The sequence below is a fragment of the Sarcophilus harrisii genome, chromosome 6, assembly GCF_902635505.1.
Source record: "Sarcophilus harrisii chromosome 6, mSarHar1.11, whole genome shotgun sequence".
In the NCBI taxonomy this organism is placed as follows: domain Eukaryota; kingdom Metazoa; phylum Chordata; class Mammalia; order Dasyuromorphia; family Dasyuridae; genus Sarcophilus; species Sarcophilus harrisii.
In genome coordinates this window covers 37,260,165-37,287,446 of record NC_045431.1, presented here as the reverse complement: position 1 = coordinate 37,287,446, position 27,282 = coordinate 37,260,165, and the positions used below count along the sequence as shown (strand labels likewise).

Below are 27,282 nucleotides of genomic sequence, written 5' to 3'. Positions count from 1 at the left end.
GTTGCCTGGGTATTCTTAGGAAATCTTCCATCTTCATTGCTACATCACCCATTTGGGCAGTGCCAGGATCCAGTTCCCTCCCTGGAACGCTTTTTGCTTTTCACTTGGAGGCTGAGCATTCTTGTCTTTAACTTTTGCTGTTCCAGCTAGTGTGGAATCCCTGGGGGACTCCCCAAATCAGCCTATGCTTGATAGAGACAAATTCATTACACTTTTGGCCCCATTACAAGGGGATGTCTCTCGGCATCCATCTTGATTTCTCAGGTGGGAGAGTTTCAGGCTACTTTATAACCCTTTATGAAAGACATTCTAGTTAGCTATGAAAGCCCCAGTAAATCACAAACAGGGCAGAATATTATTTAAAAAAATCTCACCTCCATTTAGATCCCGGACATGGTCTTCCTTTAGATTCTCTATTATGATCAGCCAGGTGTCCTTCCCCTAATGCCAGACCAAGCCAGCCCTCTTAGCCCCCAATTATGAAAAAAATACGCCCCATATCATCAGGTCTAGAAACAGGAAATTCAGTGTAATCACATCCCAGCTACAACCAAATTCACACAAAAAGAGCCTGACTGTGTATGGGGGGGCATTAGTATGCTAATCCAGTGAGTGCCCATACTCTTATATTCAGACTTTGCTAGGAGTAAAAGTGGCTTCAGCCAGACAATGAACAGAGCTGTGTCTCACCCTCATTAATGCGCGATTGTGTGCTGGGCTAGACACAAGCTTCAGACGTCATTTAGTGGTACAGGTTATCAGATGCCACTTAATGGGAGCTGACTCAGTGAATACTTATGACCTTTATTCTGCTAGCTCTTGAGGGCCCATACTCAGCATCTGGAAGTCCTTCAACAAATTCTCTCATCAGGACATGTATCACATTAATCCACATTAAATCATTTCCCTTCTTCCCTAAGAACTTAACCTTTTCCTATCCTGGAAGTCCTACATGTTTGGGCAGAGGTTTCCTCATTAAACAACCAAACACCTTTGCTACCCCTCCTAGAAGAGTTCGGTTAGACCTCTCACCTCTAAGTTAGGTGAGACACGGGCTCAGACTGGGTGGCTTGGCACCAGGAGTCTATCTTTGCCCAGGAACAAATGCTGGGGATGGCGTCTGGGGAAGATTCCCGCATTATTGTTCGTGGTGGGTGATGGAAGATAGCAGCAGAAAACCCTCCACTTTTAGACACTGCTTCCTTGTCTGTATGACCGTGAGATTCTGGAGGAAGGAGTTTGAAATAACTCGAGGAAAGGAGGATTCCATTTAACACAAATGGAAATGCCGGTCACATCTCAGATGATAGTAAGGATTGTTGTTGGTACTCCTTTGTTCTCCAAGAGGACCAGCACATGCACTTGAGTTGCATTTCAGGGAGGGATGGCTGGGTCAGGTCACCTGCCCCATTTTCCCCTCCAGAACCCTGGGGTTCAGGGGCCAGGTATAGATTAAGATGACTGAAACAAAAGGGAGCAAGTTATCAAAGGCAAAAGCAAGGCCTGTGACTTAGAACTCTCATTTTGAATGAAATAGGATCTCTGAACCAGGAGAGAGATCCAGGAGCTGGGAGATCAGGGGTGGTCTTTCTCTTTATTGCACACCTGTTATGATCTCTAGTCCCAGTTCATTTAGCAACATGAATATTTAAGGTGGCTCACTAACTCTCAGAGGATGAAAAGGATCTTCAGAGCCTGGCTCCTACAGCTTTGACTAGCCACCAGAGCTCCCACTTGGATCACCAAGGAGAAAATCATTCGGTACACTGGAAACAAACCAAATATCCTAAGAAATGTCAAATTGTAAATTTCACTGAATTATAGAGGTATTTTCAAGAGTTTTGGACATATCAGATCACAATATGAGACACACTTTTTTGAGTATGTGCACAATCAAATCAGTGTTTAGACTTTTTTTTGGGGGGGCGGGGGGAAACACCTCCTCCTGTACCCTCCAATTAAGACAAAAGCACACATGTAGAATCAGGGAAACTGTGACTAGCCCAAGCTAGCCCACAGTTTGTAAAGGAAGTGTTGCTCTAAAAATTTCAGGACAGCTCTTAATTTTCTGCCATTTAGAAAGCACCCCCTTGGATGCTTAAATTAAAAAAGCAAAACAAAGCACAATTTGAGCCATAATTTTCTCTAGGATGTGGCACAGTAGGGCATGTATAATATTCAGCTCCTCCTTGTGGAATACACATTCTTTTCATGAAGAATTCATAAAAACTGATTAGCCGGCATAATTAATTGCTTTTGTTAGCTTTTCAAAATGACAGGAACTGACATTTATCTATTGCTTGCAAATGGTTTCCAATCCCACCCCTTACGATTTACTGACCATATCACTAAGCTCTTTGGGCTTCAGTTTCTTCATTTGTAAAATATGAATGGGTTTCATTGAGGTCTCTTCCAGCTTTCTTTCTTTCTAAAGATCTATGACTTTATGATTAAATGAAAACTAAACTTATCTCTATGACTTAATATGATACACAGAATGGCATTCTCTATCCAAGAATTATTTTGTCTCCTAAATCGCAGAAATTTAATTTTCCAAGATCTGTATTTTTGGCATGTGATAGCAACCAAAAAGAAAAAAAAGGAAAGAGATTTCCTAAAAATGTCATTAAATTTTTATTGTTGTTGTTTCAGTATTTGTATTTTCAGTCACTGTTCATAGTAGACTAGGTATTTAGCAAATGCCAAAAATAGCATGGGACTTAGGAGATGCTAAATGACAAGACTTATTATGAAAGCAAATAATTAAATACTAATCTGCATGCCAATTTAAAATTAATATGCTAATAACATATTAACACTGAGAACTAAAACTGACAATAGCCTGACCATGACCTTGGTTAAGTATCAACCAAATTCTCTAACTCTTCCCTCAAAGTAATTTGGTGCACAACCACCCAGATGGTAAAGTAATATTCTTTGGTTTCTGGAGAAAAGCCCCAAATCGTCTGTTTTTAACATTAGCAGTCAGTGAACTGTTGTGTAAACATGGTTTCTAACATCCTAGCAGCAGGTGAATATTTGTAGTTCCTCTGGGAAGAATCTACTACTACCATAAAATCCTGCTGTGAAACAAAGCAAAAGAATATTATTTTACATCAAAAATAATGGATTCTTATTTACTGAAATTCATGCTTTTCAGCTACCCTGTTTTTGCTGAGCAACTAGATTATGTATTTTAAAAAACCAACAAAATTGGTATAATGTCCTAAATGATTAGATTAATTTTTAATAGAACCTGAAAACCTGGATATGTAATGAACTCATTTAAACACCACATTTTAAAAATCCAATAATCAAAAGGTTTTTTGCTTTATTTCAAATCTTTTTTTATGTGGCAGTTAGAAACAGGGGAGATTGAATTGCAAATATAATAAACAGTAATAGTAATTAACATACAAACATTATCAATAGTTTACATTTTATTGCTATATTAATTCAAACAGACTTTCTGTATTGTTGAGATGGCATTGTAGGCATTTTAGCATAATAATCGAGATTAGCTGCCAATATGTATTAATTTCATAATATAAACAATTTATGGTTAGTCTACTGACAGGAACATGTTGATCCAGATGCCAATGGATATTAAGATAAAATGTCTCCTCCATCCTTTAAAAACCTTCACTTGACCCTGCTATACCCTCAAGTTACCTTATACTCTAGGAAATGAAGATTTGTACCTTAGAAAGACTACTTTGGCAGCTGTGTGGAGGATTAATTGGAGAGAGAGAAAAGACTTGAATCAAAGAGAATAAATAATTAGGCCATTTCACCAGTTGAGTTCAGAAGTGATGAGCAGTAGGAAAAGTGGTCTGGTAGGTAAGGAATGGGGAGGGTGGGAAATGCTTTAGAGAGACAGAATCATCAATATGTATAGGATAGGAATGAGATTGGCTCCCCAATCCTGTATCTTCCTCCTTTTCACAATCTAACCTTGTTTACGGTCTCCATTTTATTCTTAACTCTCAATTGATTTCCATCTCATTTCCAATCCTACCACTTACCTGAAATTGTTTTTTCCATTATCAGTCACCTTAACTCCTAAAGCATGGCCTTTTTCTAACCCTCATCCATTTGACCTCTACGCTGATTGTGACACTTCTTGTCCCCTTGGTTTTAATCTCTCTGCCGATTTCTCCTCCTACCCCTCAGACCACAACTTCTCATGTATTAGATAATGGGTCTACTCCAATGCTCTAACTTGAGTCATCTCTTCAGTTAGCCAGATTTTTTCAACTTCAGTCATCCTTGATTCTTCTTTTGCCCCCATGGCTATTTCAAAATTGCATCTTCATAACTGCTCATTTAAATATTTATTTGTGTGACCTTCAAGTTCATCAGATCTTTCTCTCTTACCTACACTAATGCAATACAATTCTTGATATATCTCCAATTTCTCCTTCACACACCTGCCAGCTTCTAAAGGAATCTTCCTTCACAATCTCCCTTTTAAAACTTTTTTTTTTTTAAAGCTACCTCCAAACATCTGGAATACATGCCTTCTGCTCTTTCAGAATAGTTATCATACTTTAAGGCTCATTTTAGGTGATTATACACATACAGACTTACCTGCATACAGTAAAATCTAAACAAATTTAAGTGATTAGTACAACTAAGTTATTAATATATACTAAATTAGATGGAAACATTCCTTATCCAATTTCCTACTTTAATACAAAGAAATACTAAGTTCAGATTTTTGGTCCTCTCCATGCTTTTTGTTAGGAAGCCATTCTCAGTTTCTATTTTGCAGATGAATTATCCTTTCAATCTTGACATATATAAAACTTGGTTTACATTAATATCTGCTTTTTTCTGAATGCCATATTTGTGCACCCATGAGGACATACATGTAAATATTTGTTTTGAAACAATTAACATTTAAATACTTGTTTGCAAGACACTCAATTTAACAAATCATTATTCCTAACAAAAATATATTAACCAGAATCATATTTCACTCTCCCTCCATACACATCTGACATAGCTAATTGCTGTTGCAATCCTACTAGCATGAGACTAATTGGTGTTTATCATCTTTAGCTTTCTGTAATGTTCTATCATACAAAACTTAAGAGTGTATTAGAGGATGCCAGAAAAATCAAGGTCTTCGACAAGCTAACATTGTTTTTCTTTTTTTTAGATTAGCATTATTAATCTAAAAAATATGAAGAATATTAAGGTAAATTAAGAGTCATCAGTAATTAAGCTTAACCTTCTGTATGCACATTAATCATATTGATATTTCAGGTATTTATACAGCTGCAAAGATGTAATATTACGAAGGAATCCAGCTGGAAGTCTAGGTTTCAGCATTGTAGGAGGTTATGAAGAATATAGTGGAAACAAACCATTTTTTATTAAATCTATTGTTGAAGGAACACCAGCATATAATGATGGAAGAATTAGGTAAGGATGAATGGGTAATTGAAGGGGGTTCTGTTCCAGCAGAATTTCCTTTTTTTTTTTTTTTTTTTTTAAATCTAAGTAATGTTAAGGACTGGGGGAGAGAGTATTTTTTGCTCCATATTACTTAAAAAAGCCTGGCTATAGATTTTTAGGCTTATGTAGAAGTTATGTAAATAACTTCTTCCTATCATATGTGAATTTAAGGAACAATGGAAAAGTAAGGGTATAACCGTCCTCTTTGGTAATAAAATACGTTAGATACATGATTTATATACACAAAAAAGGCTTGAGATTGTCATATCGTTAATGGGAAAATCAACTGATGTAAGGGAAACTAAAACTAGCAGAATAATCTTAAAATAACTAACTATGGATAAACATATTGTGTCTCTCTATTTTTAGATGTGGTGATATTCTTCTTGCTGTCAATGGTAGAAGTACATCAGGAATGATGCATGCTTGTTTGGCAAGGATGCTTAAAGAACTTAAAGGAAGAATTACCCTCACTATTGTCTCCTGGCCTGGAACTTTTTTATAGAACAAGTGATGCTATGGTGGAACACAGAACACGGAGACAAGCTATTTAAAATTTGACATGAGATTTGAATTTTTTTTTTTCCAACTTAATTTCTTAAAGGATACATTAAGAAAAATGTAAACTTGCATGTCAGGCAAAGTAGCATCTCAAGAAAAATGCTTCGAAAAACCTGAAAACTATTAGTAGTTTTTCATCAAAGTGGAAGACTCATTATTTCATGTCTCTAAGTTTATATTTTTCTACATAATAATGTAATAAAAACCCTTTAGCTAGAACTACCTGTGTGCTCCTTATTCAAATATATATGCAGTTTGATTAAGAAATCGATAAGGAGAAAATCAGCAGTCAAAACACCATAGAAATAACATGAAGAAATTTATGGTTTCAACCCTAAATAGCTGAAGCAAGATCTTTCATGATCTTATAGGCAGCAAATATTTCTCAAATTTGTTATCTTAATTACATTATGATAAATTGAACTTACTATAAAAATAAACTATAACTCATTTTTTGTAATTCCATGTTATTTGTCACAAAAACTTCCAACATCAACTTTAGGATCAATTCATAAGCATTCAGAATTATGGGTTTGCCTTTTTAAAGTCTTTATAAATGATTGATTTACCAGAAATGAAGGTTTTTATTCACAACACAGGTAATAACAATATAGAACTATACACGTGAGTAGGCCAAGAAGCCTTGGGGGAAAAAATCACCAAATGTAATATAAAACCAATTTAAATCTTGGCTCTTCTGAATGATCATGAAGAGGTTCAAAATTGTGCCAAAGTGACAAGTTATTTATTATTCTATATATGCCTGCTAGGAACTGTATGTCAAGCACTTTCCAATAAAATTACCACATTGTGTTAAAATTGGATTTTCCTGATTTGGAAACAAAAACACACAAAACATGCCACCATTTGTTTACACTCCCAAATTTAGACTAAAAAATTGATGTCAAATAGCTGTAATACCAAAACAAGTGTTGGATCATGTCAATAGAGAGACCTCCATTCAAATATAAGAATGAAAGGGAAAAAAAAAAAAACTTACTTGCAGGTGATAGGCAGTTGATTAACTCATGAAAACTATGAGATCCAATTTGGTGTTTAGGTTGAAAGGCACATCCTCTCTCAATCTGCTAAGTAGTTTGTCCACAATACGCTCTAGTGATTTCTGTCCTCTGATTTCTCAAACATACATTATGAGATAATGACAAATTCAAGGAAGTCTAAACTTGACATGAAAAATTCACTTTTATTTTGGAAAAAAAAATTTAACCTTTTATCTTTATGCTAACAGAACAAGATTAAGCAGAAATTTCTTAAACATTATCCAGAAAAAAATAACAAGATTTAAAGCAGCCAGTTTCTGGCATTAATGCAAGCACTACTGGCTTACTCAGCAGGGGTAGCCTCAGTGCTCTCCTGCTCAGGGGCAGGTTCATTACCAGCTTCTTTTCCTTCTTTGCTTCTTTTTGATTTTTTGTGTTTGTGTCTCCTGTGACTGTCCCCTTCTTCACTTTCATGGCGTCGTCTGCTATTACTAAAGGAAAAGGGGGAAAAAAGGTCAGCTATTGTATAGTGACTAGTGTTTATAATATTTTTTTACACTAAAACCTGATGAAAGTAAGCCTCCTTCTATGAAACCTTAATGTTTCTGTGTGCTTTGGGGATGAAGGAAAAACAAAATACTGAACAGATACCATCATTTGGAAGACAATTTTTCCAGATGACCTTTAGACATATACATATATAAATATAAAAAACCATATGTGGACTTCGTTGATTCATATTATACTTACTATTTATGCAAACTAAATTATAGAATTTATTTATTATTATAAATAATTATTATAAATCATTATATTTATATTATAAAAAGGAAAAAGCAGTTGTGGGATTTAAACAATGAATTTAAAGCAGAATATACTTTTAAAAAAGGGAGGACATGCTGGGCTGCTTATATAATAGCTTACATTAATTGTTTCTCTTAAAAAAAAAAGCACACTCCTATTTTCCAAATCACATTCAGTGCTATGCTGTCATCCAAATCTGTGGATAGTGAAAGCCTGAATGCACTGTCTAATGACAATGAATAAGTTCTGGGTTTCAACAGGTCATTCCTAATGATGTAATGGATGCTCCTGATTACTGGCAAGTGGGTTTATGTGAGTTTTCTGATATTTCAATCCGAGGTTGCTCCCAATATTCACTTCACCTTTTTAAATTAAAGAACGCACCTTCGCGAGGACTTGTGTCTCGTCTCCTCTTTTTCCCTGTGTCTCCTTTCTCTGTGCCGCTCTTCTTTTTCTCGACTTGCTCTGTGACGCTCATAGCCTCTTTCTGTGTATTCCCTGTATCTGTATCGTTGTTCTTCATCACTGGAGAAAGCAGGAAAAAGTTACCCAGAAACTCTCAGACATCCAAAGTGGGGGCAGGTATCAGTATACCTGCAGGTAGCGCAGCCACACAAAGCTGTCACTACATACTGCTGTTAAATACTACCAGTCGTGGCTCAAGACCTCCTGGTTTCACCCTCTGATATAAGTGAGTATACTGGAATCGCAGTACAGCAAGAACTACTTGCTAGGGTTCAATGCGGTAAGTGACAGATTTGGAGGAGAGGGATTTGGATGGGGGTTTGAGAGAAGACATGGGCTCTCTTTTCTAGAATACAGTATCACCTATTTTAGAAAAAATTTATAACCTAGCTGCTTTCTGCAAGTAATAACTAGCTAAACTCCAGCTTCACAATTATCTCGGATAACTAAATAAAATAGTTTTTCTCTAGTTATTTTTTTCACATGAAAGACACACCATCTGTCTATTTATGGATAAAACACACATATACACATAATTTGGAAGTGATATAGCTTGTGTTTAATTCCTTCTCAAATTCCTTGTAAAATATGAGAATTAATTTCACTAAAGAATTTGGAAAAACTTATACAGAGAGCAAAGTAAGCAATATTTTAGATGACAATGAAGAAATTAAGATGCATGATAATGTTCCATCCATTAAGTTCCAACGTTGATTTTTATGTAATGAAATCATAAAGTACCCTTAGTAGTATATCTAAGTATACACAAGTCTGTAAAAATATGCAGTATAACCAACCAAAAAGTTAGTTGATTCTGATTTTAAAAAAGAATAATCCAAGTCTTCCTTTTGATACCCCGAATGTCAACCAAAGAATGCTATGCTGGTTCAAGGAGGGGAAAGAAATTTGACGGTCTCCATAGAAAATTTAATTTGTGATTAGAGGGAGTGAAATAGTTAAAATTCAGTTACCAGAAAAATTAAGGCCAGAGAAATAATCTAGCCTAGGTACCACAAAAAGTAAGAAATTTCTTATACAATCTTTGTACAATGCCTTACCCACAGAAACTCAATAAATTCAGTTTAATTCAAACATTTAGCATAAATACTTATATTTCAAGACACTGGTAAGCAATGAAAATAATAAAAGTGTTCCCCATCTTTAATGAGCTATTTTATTAAGTAAGTTGCTGGGACTAAATTAGATGTCTAGTTATGATTGCAAAAATGTGTAGAATGACCGAAAGACGTCATACCTTGTATTTTGAGTTGCCAGGTTGGCATTATAAGATGTAATATGATTTATATAAGATGTAATATGTAATTATGTAATGGGATGATGTAATATGATATAATGCGACTATGGAACCACAATGGTTCCAAAGTAAATTATAGACTATTTTATTTGAAAGTTTTTATAAATCCTTTTTCCTTACTCAAAATGATTTAGGAACTCATACTTATGAGTTTTCTACTCTTATTTTCTCCTTAAATTGCTAAAGTGCCAGCATTCTAGCCAACCACTAACCTTTATGTAACCAACCCCTCTTCTCTCTCAAGTAAATTCTTGGTTATATACTTGTTCAAACCCACCATGAGCCTATCTACCAGCCATGTTCATCTTCAATTGTTTTGGAAGAAGTGATGTTATAGACTTGCTGCTGTGTAACAACACTAGTAAAATATGCTAAAAGGATGGGCCATGGCTATTATGAGAAGCTTTGCAATTTCCCAAAAGTAATCCAATTTCCACCTTCTTTTTAAATTTTGAACCCATTTGATCCAGACTGAGGTCTGTTTCAGACAGATAACATTAAGTCTGCTAGACATAAATAGATAAGATATACATTGAATTTGGGTAAATTATGTTCATCTATTTGGTCTTTCCAACAGAGCTGCAGTACATGATGATGATGCATTGACCATATAAAACTGATGCTGCCAATCTCTTTCTTTGCCTCTTCAAAAATCCTGTGACCCATCATTTCAATTAGCTCCAATTTCCTTATTTTGGTTTCATTTATAGCAGAAATATCAAGAGTGATATGTTCCACTTAAGACATATGGACTCAAGAACCTCACATTTACAGTAACCAATAGTCAAATTCAAATTTGATGGTCAAAAACCTGTGACTCTTAGAACCCCTGACCCCTTTCCTAACTCCACCATTAATGCAAAGAATAAGGGAATTGAAGAAAATAGGGGTCATCATCTCATTTTGTAGAGCACTGCTCCCCCCCAAAATGGAAATATTTTCAAGTACATGGAATACAATTTTCTAAAATTTAAGGAAATAATAATTTGATTCTATAAGTAGCACTTGTCAACTCAAACTATATAACCTCAAATCAAATTAACTCTTTGGACCTCAGTTTCCTCATCTAAAAATATATGGTTCAGATTACATGACCTCTAATGTTCCCTCAAGGTCTAAATATATGATCCTACTGCACATGTACTAACGTTATTTTTTTCAAAAAACAAGATCTGGTAATTATGGTTAGCCTACCTATATAAAAAAGTATTTAAATGCCTTAAAATTTATTTTACCATGTGAGATACATGGTAAGAAAAGTACATAAGATCAGATAGTGTTAGAGTTGGAAAACACTTCTGATATCATATAGTTCAGTCTCTATTTATAGTTAAGCAATTTGAAATTTGGAACAAGGACTGATTTGCTTAAGGCTCAAAACCAACGTTTCTGTGAACTGTACTATGCAGTTTAAAAAAAAAAATTTCCAAAACCCCAAAAAACTGCAGGGGAAAAGCTGAGCAAAAAGCAGTTTCAAGCAGTTCATAAACAAAATGATACACTGTCACCAAGTTATCATGCTTATCTTGTTTGTAAAATTTTTAATTAAAACACCTTTTCTAACCAACTGAATGGGGGGGGGGGGGGAACCAGCCCAACTACTTTCTTCTTGCTCATCATGTCGGTAAATTATAACTTAGAAAAGTGTGAAATAGGTCACGAAAAACACTGTGGCTTCAAGAAGAGAGAAGAAGGAGGGAGCCTGAAATTAAAGAAAAATTGACTTCTGACATCACTGAGGTGCATGAAGGTAAAATATTAATTTGGGGACAATGAGTATTAATAAATAGTACACTGATAAAAATGGAATAAATGTGCCTAATGTTTTGAACGTTGCTGGAATATTCTTTGCTTCTTTCCCCACACTTCTCTAACCTGTGATTCCTTTCCCCAATTTCTTTTTTTGGTACCCACCTCTCATACTCTTGTTTCCCCTTTAACATCTATCTCAATACTAGCCAACTAGTTAAGTTGGTACAATGTTGGCTGAAGAAAAGCAAGATATTGGGGAAAAGAAAAATGAATATTAAAGTCCAAATAACACCAATCACTTTAAAAAGAGGTAATAGTAGTGGTAGTAATTTTACTACCAGCAGTAATCCATTGTGATAGCAGCAAAAGACCTCATCTAATTTACTTTTTGTGAGAAAGTTTTTTTTTTTTTTTTTTGAGGGGGGCGGAGAAGAGGAGGGGAAAAAGGTAGAAATAGTAAAATTTTTTTTTTTTAAAAATCAAGATTTTGACAATTGAGCTAATCTCTAAAATAACACACAGTACCAATTTTTTTTTAAATGATTTAAAGTAGAACACTTTTTTCTTCCTCTCTCTTTTAAACACATGCCAATTACTTCATGATTTGTCATTTTAACCATCCTACTTACCCTAAAAACCAACTTCTGTTAGCATAAGGTCTTTCAGTTTCTAAATACAGCCATATGGCAGCAGCTTTACTGCAGATGGTAGATAATTTAGTCCCACACACAAAACTCAAGACCTCTTCTCCCACCCTTTTTACTGATAACTCTGGCAGCCACACAGAAGTTTCTCTGGGCCTGGAAGTCATTATACCTCATTTTAAGCACCCTAGAATGACCAGTCTTCTTTCTGGCCCTCAATTTAATTGTCTGAAAAACAGATGTTACAACTGGTCTGGACTTCTTAAAACACTGACCCTGTAATTTGTAATACAACACACATACTAGATGCCCTATCAATATAATGACTGTTTAAAAAAAAAAAATCAAACACCCCCCCAAAAACAAAGCAAAACAAAACAAACAAACTGCATTTTCTTATACTTAATTTGGACCTTTAAAGTATGTTTCAATGCTGGAGACAATTCAAATCTACATACAAAACTACATAATACATAAATAATACTACAAATACATTTCACCCTCTTGGTTTTATTTTTTAATCATGCCCTACCCTAAAATCTTAGATAAAGGTAAACACTGAGGGCTGGTACTCCTCAGGAATCTAAAGGTTACACTTTCTTTAAACTGGCTTAATATAATTGTTAACGCATGTTCTTTCACCGAAAATTAAATAGCACTTAAAAGATTTTTTTTTAAAAAGTCCTCTTCTTCACCAATAAGTCAAAACTACTCTGCAAGTACCTGCATTATTAATACACAATGAAAATGTGTAATTCTATGGAATACTAGTTAATTTCTGCTTATTAAGGTTAAGCCCTTTGTTTATGAACATGCATATTTCACGCACTCTCTCTTTGATTATTCCTTCATCACAGGAGATAAGCTAGAATTACAATCTGTGGGGCAGGTGAGGAAATAGTTGTGGGCTGGTGAGGTTAAATTTGAGTAGAAGTTTCAGGAAGAATGATAATTTTATTAATTCCACTATTATTCTGTAATTTCCACATCCCAGCTGAATCATATTAAATTTATACTTAAGTAACTATTATCTGTCTGACAGCTTTATTTTCAGTGATCAATAATAGCCACACACATACACTCTAATATGAATTTTTCTTCATATAATTTCATAATGTAAGCATGAACTTGGAAATATTTCTTGGAATCACTTAAATACTGGAATCTTTATAATACTTTCTTCTGAATATAATAGGCATGAGGGAATAATTACTGCTTTAGACAGAATATCAAAATTAGTCATCATCTGCCCAAGGGTATTGTAGGTGCATATGCACCTGCAAAAAGAAGAATCATATTGTGTAACCTCTGCCTAAATCCTCAACTCAAGTAAAAGAGAAGGCAAATGGGAATTAAAACTGTCCTGTAAGACTTTATTGCAGAATGATAAAACTATAAAATCCTAAAAGTGGACAGAACTTTCAGCAATTACTTGGTCAAGTCAGCTGCAAAATGCTAGTTAACTAAGTAACTCAATAATAAAATCAAAATAGGTATTTCCAAGTTTCAAAATTATGAAAGTAACCTAAATTATATTCCTAATATCAAGTTACTTTACTAAAGTAAAATAAAAATATAAAGTAAAAAAAAAAATAAAAAGGATATACACACACACAGAAATATATATATATACACACACATATATTTATAAATCTTAGAAAATCATGACCAGAAAACTCATCATTTAATTTAGGTATTATCCTTAGTATTAAATGTTTCCAGTAAGCAATATAATAAATTAGTTCCTTGATCAACTTTTAAGGCAAATGTAGAGCAATACATTACACATTTATACATTTAATTCATAAATTGATTGAAACTTGTGATTTTATTTCTTACTCATTGGTGCTTGTTAACTTTAAAATAAAATGAGAGCCAAGATGGAGGATCAGAGGCAACACTGCTGCTGAGTCTGTCAACATTCCTCTCTTAAGTTTAGAATAACACCTCAAATTTGGATTTGCACATCAGTGTGAAGAAAAAGGCTTGAAAAATGAGCAAATAACAAAAAACGATCTTGATCATAAAAAGTTAATAAAGTAGCAGTAAAAACCAAGACACAAATTTAAAAGAAAACAATGTCACCAAAGCCTCAAAGAAAAATGTTAATTGAACTCAAGCCTGATAAGAATTCCCAGAAGAATTAGAGATAATAGTAGTAAAGGTAAAATTGAGAAAAGAATCCACTAAAATTATGAAAAAGTAGTAATAATTTACTGTGCCTCTTTAAGAGGCACAAAAAATACTGAATAAAATGACATCTTAATAAAAACAAATTGGTCTAATGGAAAAAAGGCACAAAAATTTACTGAAGGAAAAAATTCCTTAAAGAGCAGAATAGAACAAAGATACAAAATTAAACTTAAAAACTTACAAAAAGAATTGGCCAAATGGATAAAGTAGTACAGAATATTAGCTGAAGCAAATAATACGTTAAAAATCAAAACTGGGCCAAGCTAAAGCTTGGAACCTGGCTTCATGAAACATCAAGAAACAAGAAAACAAAGTCAAAAGAATGAAAAATAGAAGAAACAAAATTTTGGAAATATAACTTCTTTGCAAAATAGATCAAGGAGAGAGAATTTAGAGGGCATGGATGTGACTCAATTATAATGGGATGATTAAAAAAATGAAGAGGTGAGAAAAAGGAATATACTGTGAGGAATGAGGGAGAGGGGAAATGGTAATTTTTTTTTTTTTTTAAATATAAAAGACACACAAGGAAGAGCTTTTATAGTCTAGTGGAAAATGGGAAGTAGGGGTGAAAAGCAATGCTTGAACCTCATTGGAATTGGTTCAAAGACAGAAAAATACACACATACATATGTGCACAAGAAAGCTGGGATAATTTTTCTTCCCTTTTAAAAATTAAGAGACGTATGGAATAGAAGCAAAACATTTATGAAGAGTGATAGAATATAGAGAAAGAATAAAAAACAAGAAAATGGCATGGAGGGAAATACAAAGTAGTCATAACTGTTGAATATAAATGACATGAGTTCACTCATAAAATTTAAACAGCAAGAACTGATTAGAAACCAGAATCCAATCAACAAGTGTTATTTATAAGAGACACTTGATACTGAAAGACTTGCTTAATTAAAATAAAGAGCTGGAGCAGAAATAGTATGCTTCAGCAAAACTTAAAAAAAAAAAAAAAAAAAAAAAAAAAAAAAAAAAAAAAAAAAAAAAAAAAGAGGCAAGGGGAGCAACCATGATTTCAGATAAAGTAAAAGCAAAAATAAAGTTAATTACAAGGGATAATTGGGGAAACATTTTTCTAAAAAGCAACATTAGATGAAGTAAAAAAAAAAAAAAAAAAAAGGTAGAAAAGCAAAAACTTTACAGCAAATATTCTGATAAAAGTCTCATTTCTTAAATATATACTGAATATAGAGCAGAGTCATCTTGTGGTGGCAAATAATTGGAAACCAAAGGGAATGCTCATCAACTGGGTTACAACTGAACAAGTTGGAGTATATGATTGTGATGTAGTACCACTGTGCTATAAGAAATGAAGAGGATAGTTTCAGAAAAACATGGCTAGGACTGTATGAACTGATGCAATGTATGTGGATTGGTACCCAGTGAAGTGAGAATTGAAATGATATGTAATGGTGTGAAAAACTTGAGCTATTCTAATCAATACAATAATTCAAGACAATTCCAAAAGACTAATGATGAAAAAAATGCCATCCACCTCCAGAAAGAGTGCAAACTGAAATATAATTTCTCACTTTAAAAAAATCTGGCAAAAAAGAAATGTTTTACTTAATTTCACATGAATAACTGATATCATATTGCCTTGCCTTCTCAGGGACTGGGGAAGGGGACAGAAAGGAAATGGCTAGTGGTGGTTTGGTGGAATGTCTAGTGTGTATCAGGGATTAGTATTAAAAGGGCATAAGACTAAGTGGGAATCTGACTGCAGTGAGCCTTAAATGAGTGAGGAAAGTATTATATTTTCTCCTAAAGGCCATGAGGAATCCTTCATGGTTTTCAGCATTTTGAATAATTATATGGTGGACCTGTGCCCTGGAAGATTATTTTGGCAGTTATATAGATGGCAAATGAGAGGAAAAAGGAGACAAAGTAACTGCAACAATTTGAGGGCTGTTATAGTGATCTGCTAATGATGATGAAGTCCTGAACTAGAGCAGAAGAATGTGTGGAGAAAACAGAAATGGACAGGACATACTGAAAGACTATGAAGATAGATGTGGAAGGGTGGGAGGGAGATAGTGGCATCCTGGGAGGGATAGGGAGAAAGGACCTGATTCCTGAGGTCTTAAAATACAATTTCTAGACATTCACCTGCACACAAATTATTTCTTTTTGTCTGTGTAATCTCAGTATGTGGACTGGTACCCATTATACAGTAGGTACTTAATAAATGCTTGACTGAATAAAGGAGATGGCCACTTGATGTTACAATAGTTTCCTAGGCAGCAACATAAACATGACTTATGAATTCCATTGTTATTCTTTTTTCCTCTTTGAAGGATAATACTATTGGGGCAGCTAGGTGGCACAATGGGTAGAGAACCAGCCATGAAGTCAGGAGAACCTGAGGGAAAATCTGCTTCAAGACACTTAACACCTCCTAGCTGTGCAACTCTACTCCAATTGCCTCAGGGAAAAAAAAAAAAAAAAAAAAAGATAATACTATTCTTGGGTAAAGAGGCATCTCTCTCACACTTCTTTAATAATAAGTTATAATTAGTTCAATTGTCCTGAAAACATTTAGCAAGTAATTTTTAACATATTTAAAAAATTTTCCATTGGAAATTTTCACTCTTCCTCCAAAACATTTATTTGAATTTAAAACTCTGATGTATATCTAATATTAAGCATAAATTGAGGTATGTTTTAACAAACCTGTTGAATACACTTGGTGTTGGGCTGTGATCACGTTCTCGCTCTCTCTCTCTGGTACGTTCTCTTTCCCTATCACGATCACGATCTCTCTCTCGGTCTCGTTCTCTTTCTCGCTCTCGATCTTTCTCTCTCCTGGCATAGTAGTCCCACTGTTTGGTGGTGTCAACAAGACTAGGCCATGAAGGAGCAGAACCAGGAAGATGAGGGAAAGCAACTGAAAGAAAATGAAATAATTAGGAACAAAAGTTAACACACTGAAAACAAAAGAAGGTGCTTAAAGAGACTGGAATAAAATTTTTTTTTTCACAGAAAAGAAAAAATAGATATGCTGTTTATATTAAAGTGTGAGGCATGTTGCAAATTTAACAAGATAATGCTCCTGAAGAAAAAGAAAAATTACAAATGCTTAAGAGCACATGGGTGGTACAGTAGACAGAGAACTAGTTCTGGAGTCAGGAGAATCTGACTTCAAATTTAGTCTTAGATACTTGATACTAGCTGTGTGACCCCGGGCAAGTCAAGCCCAATTCTGCTGCAAAGATAAAAAAAAGAAATGCTTATTTACCACTGGGATTCCACCAAACCACAAAACATTTCAACCTTCAAAAATTTTTCATGCATACTCATGCATGAACTAGAACTTCTTAATTTGTTAATAGAAGAAAAGATCACAAGCTCCTAAGTGTCAAGGAACCCAAAATGAAGTGTGAATTAGGGAGTGGGAGGGTCAATAGGGAAAGGAAAGGTTTTATGAAACAGGAACTCTCCCTTCCCCAGGACCAAATGGATTCATGAGCAAATTCTAATAAACATTCAAAGAACAACTAATTCCAATAGAAAACAATATGCTTGCAAAACCAGTAAAGGGAATTTTAACCAAGTTTCTTTTATGATACAAATATTCTCTTAATAGAATAAAAAAAGTTTAGAAAAAGATCTCAATGAATATAGATGCAAAATTTTAAAATAAAATTTAACAAGACTAGATACATTACAAAGATTACATACACTGTGACTATATTGGATATATAACAAGAATTCAGTTTTGGTTTAATATTAAGAAAACTACAAACTTGAATTATCATACTAATAAACACCCCCTCCCCAATGATTTTATCAATAGTTGCAGAATTGAAAACCATCGGATAAAATACAATAATTTCCTGTGTGTCATATTAGAAATACTTTTTAATATAATCTAGTATGACACAAAAAGGAAAATTGAGGGAATATAGGTAAATAGGAAATAAAAGTCAACTTTTGCAGATGACATGATGTTTGGTATACATTCAAAATCCTGGAGAATCAACTAAAAAATGAATGAAATAATAACTTTAGCAAAATTGCAGAATATAAAATAAACTAACATAAATCATCAGCATTTCTATATGTCAATAAAACTCAGCAGGAAGAGGCAGTGAGATTCCATTTAAAGTAACTATAGGCTGATTCTGAGTGAAGTAGGGCAAGGAGAACATTGTACACAGCAACAAGATTATGTGATGATCAATTATCACTGACTTAGCTCTTTTCAACAATGAGGTGATACAGGTCAATTCCAATAGTCTTGTGATGGAAAGAGCCATCTGTACCCAGAGAGAGACTGTGGGGACTGAATGTGGATCACAATATAATATTTCCACCTTTTTTGTTGTTGTTTGCTTGGTTTTATTTCCTCTCTCATTCCCCCCCCCCCCCTCGATCTGATTTTTCTCGTACAGCATGATAAATACGGAAATACATTTAGAAGAATTACACATGTTCAATCTATGTTGAATTGCTTGCTATCTAGAGAAGGGAGAGGAGAGGTGAAGGGGAGAAAAATTTGGAATACAAGTTTTGCAAGGATGAATGTTGAAAACCATCTTTGCACGTATTTTGAAAAATAAAAGGATCTTATTTTAAAAAAATTAACTGCAGAATGTTTAAGACTCTGTGGAGTGTACCTACAAAGAATCACATGAACTATATGAATAGAACTATAAATCCCTCCGTACACAAAGACAGATTTAAATAACTGAAGCAATATTAGTTGGCTGAAGCACTATGATAACAATGATAGTGTTACACAAATTAATTTACCTGTGCAGTTCCATGCCAAACAAATTATCAAAGAACTATTTTAAGAACTCAACCCTTCCTTTACTCCTGCAGTGTCAAGTGGACATTCTCTGCTGAGGACTACAGTGTGGCAGTGGTCCGATCATGTTGTAAGAACAGAGGATATTGGGATTGGGCACTGATTGTGGCAAAGATTGAGGTTGGAGAAGCCTGAAATGCATGAGAGGCTTAATATGGATTTGAAGTCTGGTCCCTAAGGAAATGGCCAATAAAGGGGAGAACCAGCAAATAAGGAACAGGGGAATATTAGGAAAAGACTGAGAAAATGAGAAAAGATCTTTGAGCACAAACATATAAAACCAGCAGGGAAGATAATGATACCACCATTATGAAAGAAAACAAAAAGCAAGCAAACAACAAAAAAGCACACACTCGGTCCTCTCTCTGGCTCTCTACATCACAAATCCATTGGAACTGGCCTGAATCATCTCATTATTGAAAGGAGTCACGTCCATCAGAATTGATCACTTTATTATCTTGATGTCACTCTGCATGATGATCTCCTGGTTCTGCTCATTTCACTTATTAGTTTATGCAAGTCTCTCCATACCTCTCTGAAATAATTCTGTTTATCATTTTTTATAGAATAATAATATTCCATTAAATTCATATACCATAACTTATTCAGCCCTTCTCTAACTGATGGGCATCCATTCAGGTTCCAGTTTCTTGCCATTACAAAGGGGGCTGCCACAAACATTTTTGCACATGTGGGTCCTTTTCTCTCCTTTAAGATCTCTTTGGAATACAGGCTCAATAGGGACACTGCTGATCAAAGGAGATGCACAGTTTGATAGCCTTTTGGGCATAGTCCTATATTGCTCTCCAGAATGGTTGAATCAGTTCACAAATCCACCAACAATGTACTAATGTCTCAGTTTTCAAACCCATTTGGTACTGGCTAAGAAATAGAGTAGTCAATCAGTGGAATAGGTTAGGTTCACAGGACAAAATAGTCAATAACTATAGCAAGACGCTAGCTTTTGGGATAACTCAATATTTGACAAAAACTGCTGGAAAAATTGGAAACTAGTATGGCAAAAACTAAGCATTAAGCTACACCTAACACCATATACCAAGATAAGGCTGAAATTAGTTCATGATTTAGACATAGTGATATTATTAGCAAATTAGAAGAACGAAGTATAGTTTATTGCCTAGATCTGTGGAAAATGAACCTATTCCACCGATCAACAACTCTATTTCTTAGCTAGTACCAAATGGTTTTGATAACCGCAGCTTTGCAACATAATTGTGTTCATATGGTTCTAGACTTTCTTAGCAGATAGACTCCCAAATATTTTATATTATTGACAGTTATTTTAAATGGAATTTCTCTTTTATCTCTTGCTGTTGGACTTTGTTGGTAATATATAAAAATGCTGATGATTTGTGTGAATTTATTTTGTATCTTGCAACTCTGCTGAAGCTGTGAATTGTTAAGATTTTTTAATTGATTTTCTAGGAGCCTTCTATTCTTATACATGTTCTGTAAAGTATATACTCAATATTATCTTGACAGCATATAAATAAACAGAAGTCAAGTGTGGACTTGATACAGGAGTATATATTGCCATCATCAACAAAAAGCTCATTAGGCTGACAAAAACTTTATTTCTGCCGTACGCTCTAGACTTCCTTACTCTGGAATTTGCAAACACAAGTCATAGAACACAATGGCCTAAAGACACGAAGTTACATGAATCAGTATTGTACTCAATCCTCATCCTTTTCAACTGTCTACAATCTATGACACTACTGACCACCTTTTTAAAAAACCTTGATATTCTATTGGTTCTCCTACATTTCTGACCCTTCATTCTCTGTCTTCCTTGCTGGATCTTCATTCTAGCATCAATTACGACTATAAAACGAAATGATAAAAATAGGATAATAAAAATACTAACACCTCATAAAATTATTATGAAGATCAAATGAGAATATTTGTAAAGTACTTATTAGTACAGTACCTGACACAGTACCCACAATTAACTATGGGTATATCCCATGGTTCCATCCTTCTTTTCTTTTCCCTTTATGCTACTTCCTTCTAATCCCTAAATTCTTCTATTAAATTCTAGGGGTTCTTTAGTGCCTCTAAAATAAAATATAAAACACTCTATTTGGCTTTGAAAGCCTTCCATAATCTGGTACCTTTTTATCTTTCCTGTCTTTTTACTCCTTAGACACTTCCTACTGCTCCTTCAATAAAGTAATACTGGCATTCCCAGCTCAAGATTCTCCTCTAATTTTCAATTCTGGACATTTTTGCTTATTGTCTTTCATTAACTGGAACTTTCTTCTTCCTCATCTCCATCTCCTAACTTCCTTCAAGTCTCAGCTAAAGCTCTACCTTTAGCAAGAAGCCTCACCTACTTTGCCTAAATGCTGGTGTCTTTCCTCTATGGATTATCTCCAATGTAGATTGAATTCGCAGTTTTTAAAAATACATTATTATTTGAATGTTGTCAACATTCTGTGAGCTCCCTGAGAGTGGTAACTTTTTTTTGTTCTTTAAATTGTTAGTGCTTAGCAGAGAGTGACATACAAGTGATTAATACCAGGTGATTACTCAAGATTTTTTCCCCTCGCTATAAGGTTCAAATGAGGTTAAAAACATAAATCTAAAGAGACAATATTAACTTCCTTTTAGTTTACTGCCCAGTATGCACAAAGCAAGTAGGACAGTACTCTTATGTTAATGTGGAAGAATTTAAATAAATCTTTACTTAAGTGGTTTTCAAATAATGAGATTTCAGATCATACATAGCTTCACCTTAGAAGTCACACAGTTAAATCCTTACATTGTATAGGGAAGGAAAAAAAAAAGTAGAAGTCTATACAGATAAAGTGACTTGCCCAAACAGAACTGTTTTTCTTACACTTCATGAGTCCTCCAAGAAAGTTCAATGGTGATCCATTAATAAATGTTTTGGCTTATTGTGTAATAATCACAAGAAGAACATTAAAATAAATAGTGTTTTAAGGTTTATAAAGAACTTTCCAAGTACCAAGTTCCAAGTACCAAGAATGAGAGAGAAAAATTACTTATTCAAGTAATATGCTTAAAGCATCAAGAAAAGGCACTTCAGCACTAAGAAATATAATTAATGTATAGAGCTTATTATTTAACTGTAATTTAAAATTACATTTGTTTTCAACAAGAACCAAGGAACTATACCAAGAGAAATTTTTAGACAGGAGACTCGAAAACAATGTTGTAATCAGTTGGAGTGACAGTCTAGGGTTGAAAGGATAGTAATCGAAAATATTGGTGCTTTAGGATAGAGAAGGTTCTGAAGAATATCTCAAGACTATTTTTTCCCCAGCACAATAAAAATCAAGAGACGATTACTGACAAACATACAGAGAATTAAGGGAAAATAAGTTCTGTTTAAGTGTGTGCAACTACGGAATATACATTGAGGGGGAAATGGAAGGACAGCGCATTGCAAGTTTCTAGTAAGACCTAAGGATCATCATCAAAAGTTCTGCTATCTGGCAAAGTTGAGAAAATGGGATTGTTAACATACATAAAATTCCAGTTAATCCAATATTCCTTTTAGAGAAGTAAGTTTCATAGTAGATAGAGCTGACTTCAAAAATCAGAAAATTCTGGGTTTAAGTACTTTGATATTTTTCAGTGCTCAAAACATTTCTATAACATTTTTAGTTGCAAAGATGTTAATTGGTAAAGGAAGCTTCCTCACTAGGAATTTCCTATACCAATGAAATGGCAGGTAAATTTCCCTTCCCTACTCCCAATAGTCATTCCCATCTTTCTTTACTATTATTCATTTGTTCTGTCCAAGATCTACCTAGGAAAGGAAGAGAAAGAAAGTACATGGTTCAAAAGACCTATCAAGTATCAAGGCAGGTTAAAAGTTCTTGTTATCTTTCTTTGTCCCTTTCAAAAATAGTAAGAACAGCAAAGAAAAAAATCTTTCTGCAGTTTTGTGCTAATTTTGGTTGCTGGCTGATTATGTTTGATAGTCTTTATTCACAGACTCACACAAGAAAAATCAAAGAGAAAAAAATGAGAAAGAACAGAAAGCAACCAAATTGAATTTAAAATTGAAAAGAGATCATAATGGCCTTTTAGTCCAAACTATACTTGCATACAAATCTCTGCTACTACAGAAACTCAGAGCAATCACTAAACTTCCGTTTGAAAACTTCCAATGCAATCTGTTCCACTTTTAGATAGCTCTAATGATCACTTCTTTAATTGCCAGTAAATTTTTCCTCATTGCCCCAAATGTATAGCTTCTTCAACTAATCCTTCTAATGTATAGAATAACTTTGAAGGCAGTCTTCACTATTTCGATTGCTTTTATTAATGTCCTTTCCTAAAATATGGAACTCAGAATTCAACATGAAGTTCTAGATGTAGTCTGATCAGGAGGAAAATATAATGGCTTCTTTAAATACAACCTAAGATCTTCTTTGTTCTTTTTTGCACTGCCATATCATTCTGCTGAGTTCTCAGTCCACTAAAAGTTGTGAATATTTTTCAGGGATATTACTTTAGATAAGCCTCTCTCTAGATTTTTCAAGATCTTTTTTGGATCCCTTATCAAAGTGTTAGCTAGCTCTCTTAGCACACTCCCCAAATCTACAAATGACATATCCATGCCAACCTCCCTCTTATTAAGAAAGGTTAAACAAGCACCTTAGATCCCTAGCCATTCAAAGAGTATCTCTTTCTTATGGCACATGAATATAATGAAATGTTATTGTTCTATAAGAAACAATCAGCAGGCCAATTTCAGTAAGGCCTGGAAAGACTTACATGAACTGATACTGAGTGAAGTGAATAGAACTGGGACATCGTTGTACACGGCAACAAAGATTATATGATGATCAATTCTGATGGACGTGGCTCTTTTCAACAATGAGGTGATTCAGGCCAGGTCCAATGGTCTTGTGATGGAGAGACCATTCGTATCCAGAAAAAGGACTATGGGAACTGAGTGTGGATCACATCACATTCACCTTTTTTGTTGTTTGCTTGCTTTTTGTTTTCTTTCTCATTTTTTTCTCTTTGATTTTTCTTGTGTAGCATGATTAATGTGGAAACATGTGTAAAAGAATTGTACATATTTAACCCATACTGGATTATTTGTTATCTAGGGAAAGGGGATGGGGGAAACAGGAGAAAAAAACTTGAAACACAAGGTTTTTTTCAAGGGTGAATGTTGAAGACAATCTTTTTATGTATTTTGAAAATAAAAAAAATATTATCAAAAAAAAAAAAAAAAAAGAGAAAGAGAGAAAAGAACAGGTGCCTCTTTCAAAGTGACAATTCAATCACTAATGACTATGCTGATTATTCAATCAATCTGAATACACCTATGTGATCCTTTAATCTAATCTCTCCTTTTATCTTCATGGACAACATGAAAAATTTTATGAACTATTTCACTAAAAACTTGGTAAATGAAATATTTATAGCATTTTCCTGATTCAAACTACAATTCTTTCAAAATGAAAATGAAGTTAGTTTGGCATCATTTGCTCTTGATAAAAGTCACACCTTTACTAATATAAACTATAATTTTGCCATTATTTCAAGTCAAGGTCACTAAACACTAATTTGTACTCTACTATTTTTCCAGAATTGTCCTTTCCTAGTTATGTTGTACTTTTTCATATTCTTTCATGGATTGGCAAAGACACAGTAATCACAATTACCAGTATTTCAGCACCCTGGGATAGAATTCAAATAGGACTAGTATTGAGTTCATCAAAACCTTCTGAATGACAATGTCTTATTATCTATCAGTCAATCAAACAAGCAATTTACTCAATGTTTATTTGCTATGTGCCATGTCCCTAACACAGATTGACTGGGTGAACCCAAGCAAGATACGTAACTATCCAGCTTTCTACGATAGTCTGTTGTAGATTCCCACTTTCACTGGTAAAGGAAGTTCTTTACCAGCGATTCTCTAAATCAATGAAGTCACTGGTCCAGTGTTCCTATGTTTCAGATATTGAAAAACCAAAAGATATAAAAATAAAGAACTACTACTCTTAAGTAGCTCATGCCTTTAGGGGAAATGCCTTTAGGCTAGCTGTACAGATCTGAGAGTTATCTGATTAGAGAAGATAATGAAGCTGATGAGATAGCTGAGAGGTAGAGAAATGGAGAGAAAGACAAGAAGATAAAAGACTGAATTTTGGAATATATATATATATATATATATATATATCCAGTCACAGCACTGGCCTTGGCAATCAGGAAGGCAAATTTGACCCCTTTCTCAAGTGCTCACTAGCTGTGTGGCACAGGGAGAGACACTTAAGCTTTCAGGCTCTTCATCTATCACATGGAGTGCAGGGTTGTAACTTTTATGGTTTATTTTAGCTCTACACCTGACTCCATAACCTATTATCATTGATATCATCAATCTCAACCAGCAAACCCAATTTTTTTGCTTCTCCTTTCTCTCTCCAATACAGTGAAAACACAAATACAAACTCTTTCAGTTGTCAGAATTTTGAGTGTTGAGTTTAGTTTTCAAAAACTAATCTGTGATACCGTGTTGTGTCTTTCCAAGAGAGGAAGTTGGTACACTTTTCTTAACCCCACCCCCACCCCCTTTTGCTATTTGTATCACCTTTGCTATTTCTATTCTATCTTCTGCCATCGTTTATTTGGCAAACCCTTTGCTCCTTTTAAGGTTGCCTCTACCAGTCCCCAGATCACACTCGTTCCTTTCTTAAGTTGTTCAGTATCTGCTCCATTTTCTTGATACCTGCCTATCATACTAGGGGACTTCATACACGTTTTTGTTGACTTTCTCTCAATTCTCACATTTTCTTTCCTCCCTTCCACCTTAGCCACACATGAGGATAATCACACTTGAACTCTCCATCATTCAACAAGTGTTTCATTTTCATGATGAAACTTTCTGAACTATTTAATCACATCTTCCTAACAATTTTATCCATGCTTCACTTCTCCCAATTTCTCCCTCCTTCTTTGCTTTGCTTTCTTGCCTTTCTCCCAAACGACATTACTCATCTACTCAAAATTTACATTACCTGGGTTCTCATCTCCCTTGTCCCCTTGTTCATGACCTGCCAAATTTCAACCCTGGATTACTTCAATCATCTGCTACCTCTGCTCCTATTATGTGCTGTTAAAGTTGAGAATGAAAGGAAATTGTGCTGACAGGTCCATTATAAATTATCTGATTTCAATAAGACCCTTCCTGAAGCAAGCCAAGCGCTGCACTCTACACCCCTCCCACCCCCACCCCATCTATTACGTACCTTTGTTTTCTTTTTCAAGCCTCTCACATGGCCTTCTCCCTCTACCCTCTCAACTGAAGACTTCCCCTAATAACTGATTGAGAAAAGCAGACATTTACCATGAGCCTCCTCTCTTCTCCCCTACTCAAAATCCTTATTAATGAATTTTTTTTAACACCCTGTGGTTTTGAGAAGTCCATGATAACACTAAACAGCTGAATTAAGATGCTATCTTTGAAGAAAACTTATACATTCCTCTTTTTTCACTCCCAATAAATTGAATATACTTCTACCTCTCATTCTTCAGAGAAAACAGAAGCTGTGCTGAGATTAAATGAAGAAGGTTCTATAGACTAATAACATCTACGAGAATCCTCAAAGCAGGGGAATATCTTGATGGAAAAAAGAATAGATTTATCATTGGAAGACTTGGATTCAAATTTCAAAGGAACATGGACTGTAATGTGCAATATAAGACTCAGCCTTTTTAGGCATAAGAGACATACCACTAGATTGGCTGTAATATGATTGATTTTTCAGACATAGAAACTCCTCAAACCACCTACTAACTTCTACACTAGATTAGTGTTCCATGATGTGGTAGAGAGTGGGAGAATTGAAGAAATCATGGATCTTTTAAATATTGAAGCAAGACACAATCTGACAGCATGACACCATTTGCGGAGGAGAAAAAAGTGTGTTTTCTAGGACTCATATGGGAATCTTTATTAGAAGTATAATAAAACACCTAAATTATCACTCTAACTTGCCTTTATATAACATATATAAACTATCACTCTGCCTGTTGCCTTTATATAACAGGCTTTGTTATTATTATCGAAGTCTAAAAATTTGATGTGAATCAAAACCAAAGAAATGTCTCTCAGACTATTCACATCTCCCTTCTAAAAGATGAGAATGTTTAATAATTTAAAATTCACAATCATAGAATTTAAAGTATTTAGAAAAAGAGTATTAATCTTTTCATAGTTAAATATTAGCAAAAACATATCCATAA

General features: G+C 34.4%; 2 protein-coding genes across 7 annotated transcripts in view; one reads left to right on the top strand and one right to left on the bottom strand.

Moving 5' to 3' along the window:
• LNX1 (ligand of numb-protein X 1) overlaps window positions 1–6,243 on the top strand; it is a 208,876-nt gene extending 202,633 nt beyond the window's left edge. For all 3 annotated transcript variants that reach the window (XM_031942611.1, XM_003773249.4, XM_023506006.2), the window contains 2 exons: window positions 5,272–5,430; window positions 5,833–6,243. In XM_031942611.1, coding sequence (XP_031798471.1) covers window positions 5,272–5,430; window positions 5,833–5,968 — 295 coding nt within the window. In that variant the 3' untranslated portion in view covers window positions 5,969–6,243. The remainder of the gene's footprint in view (window positions 1–5,271; window positions 5,431–5,832) is intronic.
• Window positions 6,244–7,200: 957 nt separating this feature from the next.
• FIP1L1 (factor interacting with PAPOLA and CPSF1) overlaps window positions 7,201–27,282 on the bottom strand; it is a 75,284-nt gene continuing 55,202 nt past the window's right edge. For all 4 annotated transcript variants that reach the window (XM_031942612.1, XM_031942614.1, XM_031942615.1 and 1 more), the window contains 3 exons: window positions 16,884–17,097; window positions 8,214–8,354; window positions 7,201–7,516 (listed from right to left, as the gene is read on the bottom strand). In XM_031942612.1, the coding sequence (XP_031798472.1) occupies window positions 7,369–7,516; window positions 8,214–8,354; window positions 16,884–17,097 (503 nt within the window). In that variant the 3' untranslated portion in view covers window positions 7,201–7,368. The remainder of the gene's footprint in view (window positions 7,517–8,213; window positions 8,355–16,883; window positions 17,098–27,282) is intronic.